General features: G+C 54.4%; 1 protein-coding gene across 1 annotated transcript in view; it reads left to right on the plus strand.

The window, feature by feature from the left end:
• LOC103904364 (LON peptidase N-terminal domain and RING finger protein 1) overlaps window positions 1-12,630 on the plus strand; it is a 17,089-nt gene continuing 4,459 nt past the window's right edge. The window contains exons 1-11 of the mRNA XM_009285810.2: window positions 1-154; window positions 3,858-3,976; window positions 4,643-4,765; window positions 5,533-5,664; window positions 6,409-6,544; window positions 7,410-7,503; window positions 9,175-9,289; window positions 9,936-10,057; window positions 10,469-10,627; window positions 11,824-11,986; window positions 12,076-12,222. Of these exons, the coding sequence (XP_009284085.1) occupies window positions 130-154; window positions 3,858-3,976; window positions 4,643-4,765; window positions 5,533-5,664; window positions 6,409-6,544; window positions 7,410-7,503; window positions 9,175-9,289; window positions 9,936-10,057; window positions 10,469-10,627; window positions 11,824-11,986; window positions 12,076-12,222 (1,335 nt within the window). The 5' untranslated portion in view covers window positions 1-129. The remainder of the gene's footprint in view (window positions 155-3,857; window positions 3,977-4,642; window positions 4,766-5,532; window positions 5,665-6,408; window positions 6,545-7,409; window positions 7,504-9,174; window positions 9,290-9,935; window positions 10,058-10,468; window positions 10,628-11,823; window positions 11,987-12,075; window positions 12,223-12,630) is intronic.

Genomic DNA, 12,630 nt, shown 5'->3' on the forward strand with positions numbered 1-12,630 from the left:
GCGGCGAGATGCAACGTGGTGCTCTGCGGCCTGCTGGAGAAATGCGTGGAGCGGGAGAGCCGGCTAGCCTGGCTGGCAGCCCGTGTCCGGGACCATCTCACTCGTGGGGACGCGCGGGAGGCACTGAGGATGGCTCAGAAAGGGGTCGAGCTGGGTAAGCACCACCGGGCCCGGGGGCTGGCGGGGCGGGTTGGGGGGTGCGGATGCTGGGTGCGAGGGGCCAGCCCTACAGCTGAGACAAGGATGCCCAGGCTGTGCTTTTGGAGCAGGTGGGTACCAGTGTGGGTCACTTTGTCCCAGCACCACAGTGCCCTCGGAGCCTGCACAGTCCAGAGCTGGGAGACCTGGGAAGCTGGAAGTGTTGGAAAGGCGGGACTGGTGGGGATGGGGAGGGGGGATCCAGCTGCTGGGCATTTCTCCCATGTCCGCAGGTGTCCCGGGGTGATGGGAGGGGGTGGGTGGCTGGGCAAGCCGGCTCATCCCGGCTGCCAGGGCCGCGGGCAGGGCAGGGTGCACAGCCTGCGCCCCATCGGCCACATGCTTCTGGCGTTAGTGAGCGGCCAGAGAGGAAGGAACCACAAACAGCTTCTTGCATCTTGCCGCCCGGCAATATTTCAGGACCGGAGGAAGAGCTCTGCCCGGGGGGATGGCCATTATGTAAAGTGGTTGGGACTTTTCCAGTCTGGGACAGACACGTCCTCGCCCCCAGATCCTGGCGAGGACACAGCCTTGGCCGAGCTCCTGCGCCAGCCCTACGGTGCAGGGCAGGGTGTCATGTGTCATCTCTCCCGGCCCCCTTCTGTAACCGGCTCCGGCGAGACATTTGTCTGCCAGGTCAGGATCGGGCCCAGGGCGGTTGATCTGCTTTAATGTGTGGCTGTACGTGGATTTCTTGGAGAGTAATGCTTAAATAAAAGGGGTTATACAACGTGTCTGGAGCAGGGGGTTGAGACGGCGGAGGCAGAAGGTCCTTTCTCCACCAGCGTTTCTATGACAGCAGTCAGCTCTTCTCCCGCGGTGCAGACACTTATTCATCGCCCACTGTGAGACAAGTGCCAGAGGTTGAGGGTATGCCTGGAACCAAAGGGCTGAGCGGGCTGGCCGATCCTGGTGTTGGCAGCAGAAAGCAGGTCCCTTTATGCAACCTCCCAAGGCGCCCGTCTCATACCCTGCGCACTCGTCCTTCAACGCAAATGCGTGTGCACAGTTCTCTAGTACTGTTTGCATCATTGCCAGACTTTGTCTGATTGGGTTGTACAGTTACATATCTCTTCTTAAAAAGCCTCTGTGAGTATAAAGACGAAACATTGCAAGCTCTGTCCTCGGTCTTCCCTGCACCCTCCGTTCCCCGAAGGACAGGGGAAGTCCAGCTTAGGGCAACGAGGAAATTGCAATCACAGCTGCAGCTCCCGTAAACCTGTGCTTGCTGGTGCTGCTCAGGCTCAGCCATGTGGGTGGTACTTTCAGGATGTGTTTTCCAACTCCTGCAGCCTGCAGACCGCTTTTGGGATGCACAACTTCTTATGGGCTCCCCTTCGCTTTCAAACATAACCACTGATAAATGTTCAACCCAGGAGAATGGGTTTTTTTGTGGTTCAGCATCGCACGATGGGCCAGTTTGCAGTGCCCCACTCAGCGCAGCCCACAGAGCAGCTCCCTTCACTTGGGAGAAAATGAATTGTCAACTTTTTATCTTCTGTTTTACTAAGTGAACAAAAAAAATGCACTGTAACGTGTAACACAGGAGGCCTCCTGACATGCCTGGATCCGGGAGGTTGGGGAGCACTATCAGTCACTCATCAGCCGCCGGGGCTGCCAGCTGGCTTATGTCCCTAATGTCTAATGATATCATAGATCAAAAATAGCTGCAGCAGAATAGAAATGCAGAATTCATAGCCCCATTTTACATATCTTGTTTTCACCAAATCAGTCACTTTATTGCTGGGCTATGCAAATGTTTGAATGGGTTTGCGTACATGGAAAATAAGCCTCTAGACTTTGTACCTGTTTGTTCATCTCTACCTGTCGTTAGGGGCTGGAATATTTTGTCTCTGGATGCGTGCTTGTGGAATGGGGTACTGAGCAGCAAGTTCCCACGTTTCCTGACTTGAGCCCTAAGGTCCCAGCTAACATTATAAATGAAAATAAGCTCTGAGGGATCAGGTGTTGCTCTGCTGCACACCTCAGCATGGCCAGTGCAGCCTTGGTGCAGGAGCAGCTGGGGCCAGGCTCTCTGCTGCTCTCCGGGTTGCAGTGGCACCTTGAGCCCCAGGCAGAGAGCAAGGTCTCCCTGTGCTCTGCGCTGGGCATGGGGACAAAAGGAGGCGATAGCCATGGCAGAGCTTCCTCTTCCATGATAAGACGTGGTGGGCGCTTGGGCAGATCGGTGGGCGCCTGGGCATGGTGACAGCGGAGGCAGGCAGGGGTGCAGGCAGATGCCGGCTTCCTACACCCTGCTGTCATGGGGCTGCTAGTCCGGACCTGCAGTTTGCTGGCAGAGCTGCATCAGCACCGTGTTTGAACCGGGGCAGGAGGAAAGGCTGCCGGGCTTGGGAGTGCAGGAGACATCATCAGCAATGATGTCTCCTGGTGACCGCTGGTCGGCTGTTGCCCAGCCCCCTGGACCCGGCTCACCCTGGTAGGACCTGCTGGCCCTTCAGCAAGGCAGTGCTGCCAGCCCCCCTTTACCACAGTAAATGCAGCACCAGTGCCTGCAAATGGTGTCTAATTTATGATGCAGGTTTGGCCTCAGAGCCAGCATCCTGCTGGTGATGGCCAGCACTGGGGGTGGGACACAGGGCCAGGTGCATGGACCCATTGCCTTAGCTGGAAAGCCAGCAGTGCGATGGATGTAGGTCACCTCCATGGCAAGCTGTGATATAACGGGGTGGGTCTGGGAATCCTCCACAGTTCAAACCACACCTGGTTACTCCATGAGCCACACTGTGTTGGCTTTCGGGGTGCTGCTTGCTCATACTCCCTGACATCCCCCAACCCAATTACCCTGCTGGCAATGCTGGTAGAAAGGAAGGTCTTTCTGGGGTTTCCCTGAGGCAGGAGAGAAGAGGGTCTCACTGCCTGTTATTTAGGAGCAGGCAGGAGTGTGTGGGGCATCCAGCACTGTGACACTTGGGGTGTCACAGCCAGAAGCACCTGTGGGAGCTGTGCCCCCCCACCACTGAGATCCCGTCAGTGACATCTCACTGACGAGGAACTGAATGCTCAGTTCCCTTCCTCCATTTTGGGAAATCTCAGCCTTTTCTCATTCTTGGAAACCCTGAGTCACGTGGTAGGGGCAGATCCTTGCACCCCCCGCCCTGGTTTCCCCTCTGCCCCGGGAGAGCGGTGGCAGCCAGGTGGGTCTGGGAGGCTCCCTGGTGTTTTGGGATCGCAGGTCTCTGTAGCTGCAGGCTCGTTTGGTAACGTGTTATTGTGGCTCCACTGGGTGAATCACATCGCAGAGCCTCCTGTGGCAACAGCCCCCGTAGGGAGTACGTGTATGGTACAACGTTTTTGCTGCATCCCAAAAGGATGGATGAGAGCCCAGATCCCAGCGTGGCTGAGCCCCAAGGCAGTGGTGAGGCCCCTTGGCTGAGGGCATTCGTGGGAGATGGGGAAAAACAAAGGGAAGAGCCTCAGAGAGTTTTAAACCAGATATTTAGGGAAGATAACTTCCTTGCTGAGACTTATGAGGCCAGCAACTCCTGCCGAAGAGGAGCGCAGGAGCTGGCTGTGCTCAACGCGAGGCAGTGGCGCAGGGGCCATCCCACTGTGGCGGGGTCTCCCTGGCCTCATCCAGTGCCACTGCCTCACCACGCACGGACTCATCACAGGAGTGATGACATTTCTCTTTGCAGCCCCGGACGCCAGCTCCCTGCGGCTGTGCCGGGCAGAGGTGTTCGTGGCGCTGGGGCAGCACCCGCGGGCGCTGGAGGACCTGGACGCCGTGTGTAGGGCTGAGCCTGGAGAGCATGAGGTGAGCAGAGGGGAGGCCCCATTGGCCGGCTGCACTTGGAGCCAAATCTTACTGTATGGGAGCAGTTTCCCCCTTTCCTGAATTCTCCTAGCCATTGGATTCGTCCTGCTCAGAAATACACTTGCCAAACCTGTTAAGTTGGAAATCCAGGCTGCAAGGGCTGCATTGCACTAACAGGAGAGGTTTGGCACCACATCCCTCCTTGCTGGCGTGCAGGCGGTGAGGGCACGTAGCCGTGCTGGTGCTGAGGATAGCAGCTGGGGGCTCAGGGAAGTGTTGGCTGGAGGCTGAGCTGCCCTTGGAGAACTCAGCCCTGGGAGTTCGCTTGCTGATTTGTGAAGCACTCATTGGCAATAGTTTTTCAGCTTCAAAGGCAGAAGTCCTTGACTCCTTCTCTAGGTCTCTGTAGGGTTTGTTTGCTTGGCTTTTGCAACTGCTGCATTTTGGAAGAGTCCTGTTTTATGGGTACCTGGCTGCGGGTGGACCTGGTGGGCAAAAAGGACAAGTCTGAGCATGGGAGCAGTGATGTGTCTGGGTGCTTTGGCCTGGAATGGGAGCAGTCAGGAGGCTGGAGGGAGATTCCCTTGGGGCTTGCATGGGACCTGAAGGGGCATGTGCTCAGCTGGTCACTGTCTCCAAGTCACCACAGGTGTTTCTGCTCTGCAGGGCTTCTTCAGGAAAGGAAAGGTGCTTCTGGAGATGGGACAGAGAGACGAAGCCCTGCTGGCGTGGGAGCACTGCCTGACGCTCAGTCCACTTTTCCACCCTGCTCGGAGAGAGATGGAGAAGGTGTGTGGGCCATACCGTGGCGGGGTCCTGTGCCCTCACATCGCACAGGGAGATGCCCTTGTCCTCTGAAGGACTCGCGTCCATCACAGTCGTGCTGCTCTGGCCGGCATTGGGATCAAGTGAAGTCGGGTCCTGGTCCAAGAGCCTTCCCATCACTCCGACACAGGTTCACCCATGAAGAAAACTCTTCTTCCTTAGTCCGTATCTTCAAAGTCTCAGGTTTTGCAGGGTTTAGATACTGACATTGCATGAGGTGGGCTTCGAGGCAGCATCAGTAGTCATCCAAGGCAAAGCAGCCAGCTGAAAACTGCCACTGGAGAGTCAATGTCTTTTCTGCAGATGATTTCAGGCCAGCACCCATCTGTGTACCAAAATCACCATCACCAGTGGGGCCTCTGGCAGTGTCCCTGGCATGGGGTCTTCATGCATGAACGGACACTTGCCCTCCAGGAGGGAAAAGGCAGGGGAATGGTGAACAACCTTGTACCCTCCACAGCTTACTCCCTTCCTGCTCTTTGTGGGTGATGGAGAACATGGGTCCCACCCCTTAAAATACACCATTTTGTTCGCTGCCCCGTGCTGCTTTCTCCCTTATGCACTGCTAAGGCATTTGTTTGACAGAGAGCTCAGCCAGCGCTGAAACAAGGAACCCCAATGTGCCCTGCGGTGAACAGGAGGCTGCTTTGGGGAAGGAGGGAGCCTGGCAGCCCACTCACCTCCCTGCTTCCTTCTCCCAGCACCCCCTGAGCTCTACTTTCTCCTTGCAGATCCTCACACGGGAGGATGCTCCTCAGCCATGCATGGCTGCTGCACACCCGGGTGATGCTCACCAGGGCTTGACTGGTCCTCAGGTCGATGGAGGGAGCCCTGTGCTCCCATCGTCTTCCGCAAAAGCTCAGGTGAGAGAGCCAGCAATGATCTGAGTTTGCGATGGGACTTAATGTGCCTCTGGGACATCCCAAATTGGGGTTTTCCAATGATGGGAAAGGAGGTGTGGTAAGGAGAGGCTGTGCAGGGCCATAGCCACGTGCACACGGTTGCATGCTGGGATGAGAAGCTGCAGGTAGTGGAGGGTGGGAGAGCAAAGACACCATCAGAGCTGATGCTGCGGAGATTGGGGAAACAGAGGAGGCTCCTTCTGTCTCCAGTCCTCTCCCAGTTTTATTCTGCAATACTTCTGGTAAGATTTTAGACTCTCGTGTTTAAAACACCCAAGTCACACTATATTCAGGGGAAAAAAAAAAGAAAATGTCAGTTTTAATGTTTTTTTTTCATCCAAAAACCACATTTGAGAACAGTTCAGACCATTAGCAGCTATTAAGGAAAGCTCATCTTTTTCTCTTTGCCTTCTGTAGATGAATTTGGCAGGTTTGGAGAGAGGGGGGAAATCAGAGAAAATGGGCTCAGATACACCCAAATACCAGGTGGTACATCCGGACAGAGTAAACCCATGATTTAGCCATGAGATGAGCAGGGATGTCTGTGAAGGCCACGCTCTCCTGCTGTCCCGCAGATGCAAGATGTTAACATACACCAACACATTGGAAAAACTCCCGGTGCCATCGGGCTCGGTGGGGTGGATGGGGCAGTGTATTCAAAGGGAGAAGAGGTTTTGGGCTTGATTTCATCTTTGCTGTGTCTAGGATCAGAAGGGAGAGCCAGCGGATGGCAGAGGGGATGCTGGGTCTGAGCATGGCCAGGGGACAGCCACCCTTTCCCAGCCGGGGCGACGGCAGGAACTGGAGACTTCAGCAGAGAGACAGGGCTCGCAGTTGGTAGGTGAGTGTCGTCAAAGGTACCAAAATCTCATCTCATGCGAAATACTTGTTTAAAATCCATTTTGGCACTGAAAACTTAGTGTTTGCGCTGTGTGCCAGTTCAGCGAGCAGAGATCCCAGGGGCACCTGATGGGGCTGCTCTGGCCAGCACATTTGCTGCTTCTCACGCATGTGAGGAGGATCCGATCTTCCTGTGTTGAGCTGGTGAACGTACACCAAACCTTTGGGTGTCACTTGGTGAAAAGTTCTTGCTAAAGCCAGACATCACTTGTTCCCTATGTGGAGCCAGGGAGAGGATTCCTTTGGTTCCCATGGGTTTTAGATCAGAACTTAAAGTCCCTTGCGAGGGACACAGCATGTCATGCGCTGGGGGAAGCGGTACCTCCATTGGCATTAACTTGCCATCAGCATCCAGCCAGATGGCTTCCACGTATGTGGGTTTGCATAAAGCAGTGGTGATGCCTTGTGGCAGGTCTCCAGAGACGACCATCTGGGAGCTTCTGAGGCCACTTCACCTCCCAGTGCCTCAGTTTCCCTGCCTGCAAAAGGAGCTAGGGAGATACCACCTTCCTCTACCAAGTACCATGAGACCCACTGATGGAAAAGCTATGGATGAAGAGATGGGTTAATAGGGGGGGGGTTATGTCACATTTCCAAGCAGTTTTGTTTTAACCTTCAAAGCACTTTGTGTAGCAATTAACTACTTACACCTCAGAACAAGGTTTTCCAAGCATTTTGTTTTAACCTTCAAAGCACTTTGTGTAGCAATTAACTACTTACACCTCAGAACAAGGTCAGAAAGCAAAGATTAATTTTCAGTATTGAAATGGGGGGCCGTCTTCTCTTTCCTTCTCTTTTGCCACTAGATAATGAAGAGGAAACAGCAGCAGCAAAGTGTACCCAGACATGCCTCGGGGAGCTGCTGAGCGTATCTGACTTGGAGTGTTCCCTCTGCATACGGTGAGTTCTCCGGCAGGAGAGCTTTTAGGATGAAGAATTAACACCTGCTGGGTTTTCTTTCCTGGTGCGGATCTTTCTTCACATCTTAATAGCAAGCTCAGTCCCCAGTACTGCTGAAATGCAGGTTTCAGTAGAGATAACAGATAAGAGGGGAGGACAGGGGCATGCTTTGCCTTGCCAGGCTGTAAGAGCTCAGATTGCCCTGTCTCAGGGCGCAGCATCGTTAGGTCTGTATCGCTTGGGACATTGGAGCGGAGGTGGGGATGTTCAGCGGGGTCAAAGACTGAAAGTGGTGGTTGCCCTTTGTAACTGCAGGCTGGAACAGGAAGATGTTGCCCCAGGGAATTGCCATCAGCAACAGGGGTATTGCAAACCCAGAGGGGAGCATTTCTGAGCTCTGTGCCCGGAGATGGAAGAGGGGACCAGGTAGAGCCCCTGTCCATCTTCTGACTCAGGGCAGGGGAAGGACTGGGTGCTGCCACAGGGCATGCTGAAACCAGGTTGTTATTTCTGGCATGTCCCAGGACCTTGAGCAGTTGTGCAAGCTGCTGCTGGCAGAGGGTTGGGTGTTGCACCGCCGGATGTGCAAGACGGTCAAGGTCTCCTGTACGGCAGCTTTTTCCAGGTCTGGGCATGGCATGGGGGAATGACACAAGGGAGAGAGAGATCAAGGCTGTATCTGATCTGAATTAGGTGAATTTAGGTCTCTTCTGAGAGCAGGGAAACATAGTGTTCAGGAGGAATCAGGGCTCAGTGCTGAGCAGGGCTTTCCCAAGACCTTAATTTCATTTCTGATTCTGGAGCTACCTGTGAGCAACCCGAGTGCTTGCTGCCGGCTCTGCTCTTGGAGCAGGGGAGAAGGAGGCACTTTTCCATCGCTGCCTTTTGGACTACACACCACTGTGGGTGTCTGGGGAACCACAGCCCTGCCAGGACCAAGCGGTGCCATGTGTGTACTGATGGGGTCCGTGGGGACCCTGCAGGGACGGGGAGCAGTGCTCTGGCCTGGGACAGTTCTCATCTTATATCATTGTGCAGGTCCAACAGTCCAAGCCCAGACTTCTAATTAAAGGAATAAGCCAGTTAGGAATCTTTACATTTAATTAACAGGAGTTATAAGCAAAGCTTAGTCAATGCGGCTTTCGTGAAGGTGAGTTTCATAGTCATGGGCTGCCAGGGCTTGGAAGACACGGCATGAGATAGCTTTCCGTGGCGTTGCATCCCTGCAGCATTGCTGTCTTCAGTGCAGAAGGCTGGTGAAGACAGCAGATTTCCCTTGAAATGGTAGGAGGAGACAGGGGAAATTTCTTGTTCCTGCTGGAAGCAAAATCTCTTGCCTTCAGCAAGGTGATTCAAGGCAGATGCAGGTACAAGGCTGGGGATAGCCAGAAGCTGCACCCACAGCTTTGGCCACCCTGACCTGCTCGACTCTTGCAGCACCAGCCTGGGCCTCTGCAAGTCCCTGGGTGCTTTGTGGGACTCCTGCACCGTGGGGCTGAGACCAGCCGGGGTTTCCAAAGTGGGATGCTGAGCCAGGCCTGGGGAATTGACAGCTTTGAGGGCACCCGGCCCTGTGAACAGGGGCTCTGTGAAATCTCTCTCTGCTGGGCTTGCCTGCGCTCCTTCCTCCATGTTGCTTTCTGCGGTCCGTTGACTTTGGTCCCTTTGCAGGATGTTCTTCGAGCCGGTGACGACACCGTGCGGGCACACCTTCTGCAAGGAGTGCCTCGAACGCTGCCTGGACCACCAGCCCAACTGCCCCCTCTGCAAACAGAGCCTGAGAGAGGTGAGGGCATGTGTCCGGCAGGATGGAGCCTGAGGGAGAGCTGGGCACCGGCTCCAGCTGCTGGCAGTGTGCCCAGGGCTGGGGTGGGAAGTTGCAATGCTCTTACGTTAGCAGCTCCCTGGCACGGCGGTGTCAGCTCCACTCACGTGGGAATGACCAGACAGTTGATAATTAAGACCAAGAGATTAATTTCCACAAGATGCCACAGTGATTTAGTGGGATTGTAAACAGGACTGAGAGGGAGAGAGAGAGAGAGAGAAAGAAAGAAGTGAATGCTAATTACTTTTAAAAATGGAAAGGGATGGAAAACCTGCTAGGCTGGAGATTTGATTTAATCTTTAATGAAAAGGGATTCGGATAAGACCATCAGGGAAATTAGGTTGTCATACAAGGACTGCATCACTGTCAGAGACAGGACGCTGCGCTGGATGGGCCTTGGGTCTGAGCTGTTTCTGGAGGTCTCGGTGTAGCTGACATCCCGTCCTGCTAGATGGCTTGACATCCCCCAATAGGTTTTATCCCTGACTTTCTCTGATCTAAAATTACCCTCAGCTCCAATAAAAGTGAGTGTGATTCAGAGCCCAGCAGGGCCTCAGGGCTCCCCCCCGCTCTTCTCCAACTTATTTCTGGGTCTAATTTGTTTTAGTATCTGAAGGCTGGAAGCTACAGCCCCACTGTGCTGCTGCAGGACATCATGCTGGCCACCTTCCCTGCACAGCTGGCTGAGCGCCGGGAGCTGCACCAGGCTGAGATGGCAGAGCTCTCCAAGTAAGCAAGGACCTGCTCCAGTGTGCGTGTGCGTGTGTGTGTGTGTGCACACGGGGGTGGGAGGGGCTCCGAGGGGGCTGTCCACACCATGTACCATTGCTCTGGCTTCGTTCTGCTCAAGTGATGTCTGTCCCACTTCTAGGACCACGTCACAGCAGTGCCGGGCGGGTGCGGACGTGCCCCATGGGGCAGCTGGGGATGAGGGAGCATCTCTGCAAGGAGCTGTTTTATGGGCAGAGTCTGTCCTTGGGCTCTTGGTGAGCCAAGTGGAAGCTCTGGTGTTGCTCCGCACCAGAGCATCACTTCTTGGGGTAAAGGACACACCTGGTTCGGTGGAACAGCTGATGCAGAGCCCTTGGGATGGGATTTGCTCCGGGAGGTTTCATAGTGGTCTCTCCTCCTGTCCCTCAGCCTGACCAAGAACATCCCCATCTTCGTATGCACGATGTCCTTCCCAGGCATTGCCTGCCCTTTGCACGTCTTCGAGCCTCGTTACCGCCTCATGATCCGGCGGTGCCAGGAGACTGGCACGAGGAGGTTCGGCATGTGTATATACGAGAATGTGAAAAGGTGAGCTCCTGGGCAAGGCGGCTTCCCTCTGCCCTGGCTGATTTGCCCCTCTCTGCCCCAGCCCCAAATGTCTAAAATCCTGAGTAGTTTGGAGAGGAGGAACAAGGTGCAATTTCCTATCCTACTGCACCCCACAGATAAAATCAGCAGGGAGGTGGTGTGTTCCCCACACAGCAGAGTGAAACGGGATCTCGCTGCCTCCCAGCATCGCACCGGCCAGGCAAGGAATGGGGCCAGGGCTGGATCTGTGCAGAGCCAGCGGTGGCTGTTAAATATGACGGTCTGGGAACAGCTTCTGGCTCAAGGTGTCTCTGAGCTGCATGGTTCCCTGGCCATGTCCTCCAGCTCCTCCTAGTGAGCACTTTAAAATTGCCGTATTTCTCATACTCTGTCCTTAACAAGCTACGAGAGGACACTGGACTAAATGGGCTTTTGTTTGGTGCAGTGTGGCCATCCTTACGTTCCTGGTGGCACCTCCAGATCTCGGGTGGGCTCAGTCTCCAGGCTCCTAACCCAAGTACTCTGTTAAATACCTGTATTTACATGACATATCATAGAATCATTATTAAGGTTGGAAAAGGCCTCTAAGATCATCGAATCCAACCGTCAACCCAACACCACCATGCCCACTAAACCATGTCCCTAAGCGCCTCATCTACATGTCTTTTAAATACCTCCAGGGATGGGGACTCCACCACTTCCCTCGGCAGCCTGTTCCAATGTTTAACCACTCTTTCAGTAAAGAAACTTTTCCTCACGTCCAATCTAAACCTCCCCTGGCACAACTTGAGGCCGTTTCCTCTCGTCCTATCGCTTGTTACTTGGGAGAAGAGACCGACACCCACCTCCCTGTGCTCCAGTCCTGTTCAAGTGAAATGGGATAAATAACATTTTCTGGGCTTTGGGAGGATGTCTCTGCAATGGATGGTGTCTTCAGGACCACTGGACATCAGGGCAGTGTGAGGACCCAAGTTATTTTGGTATAAGGCAAATCCAAGGGAGTGTGGACAGTGTGCTCGCTATTCCCTGCCCTCTTAGTTAGCAGCAAGTGCTAACTCAACAGAGTTGAGTTAATCTCCAAATTTTCCCCCTCCCAGCCAGCTTGTTCCTGTGCCTTTTCCTCCTTCAGGAGAAGCAGCTCTCCCACCACTGGTATCCCAGCTCAGCTCCTCTTTTCTCTCCCTGGCTCCCTCCAGTTTTGCTGACTACGGCTGCATGCTGGAGATTCGGCAGATCAAGCTGCTGGCGGACGGGAGGTCCCTGGTGGACACTATCGGCAGGAGGCGGTTCCGGGTGCTGAGACGTGGACACAGGGATGGCTACAACACTGCTGACATTGAGTACCTGGAGGACAAGAAGGTGAGGGCAGGGCCAGGGCAAAAGCCCCGGCTGTGGTGGGACAGAGCCTCCCCATGGACACCTTCGGCATTCCTCTTCCCTCCACGCAGGTGGCTGGGGAGGAGCTGCAGGAGCTGCAGTGCCTGCACGAAAGCACCTACCGCTTGGCTCAGCAGTTCTGTGAGCACGGAGACCTTGCCTCCAGGCACATATTGATGCAGCATGGACCGCTGCCGGAGAAGGAAGAGGACATCCAGGTAATACCCCAAGGGAAGGGATGCTCTAAATAGAGAGGGTACCAGGAGAACCTCTGAAGCAGCGCCGTTCCTGTGCTGACCACCCTGCTGCCCTGCTCGGCTGCCCCCCAGGATGAGCAAAACAGACCCTGTTTTTCACTCCCATTACTGGTTACGGCATCTCTCACTCAGAAATATGGTAGGGCTTATTTGTTAAAACTGTTTAATGTTTCTGTATGGTTTTAAACTGTTCTTGGAAACTGAGCACTGAGTTTTAAAAGCTTTCCTGGACTCTTTTCCTAAATGACAACCAAGAAACTGAACTGCCTGGATTTGAAAACACTTGCGGAAAAAAAAAAAGCCAAACGGGCAAAGAAACAAACCCCACAGCTCAGCGAGTCCGCAGTCTCCTTTCTCATCATGTTCCAT

The sequence above is a fragment of the Aptenodytes forsteri genome, unplaced genomic scaffold, assembly GCF_000699145.1.
Source record: "Aptenodytes forsteri isolate BGI_AS27 unplaced genomic scaffold, ASM69914v1 Scaffold54, whole genome shotgun sequence".
In the NCBI taxonomy this organism is placed as follows: domain Eukaryota; kingdom Metazoa; phylum Chordata; class Aves; order Sphenisciformes; family Spheniscidae; genus Aptenodytes; species Aptenodytes forsteri.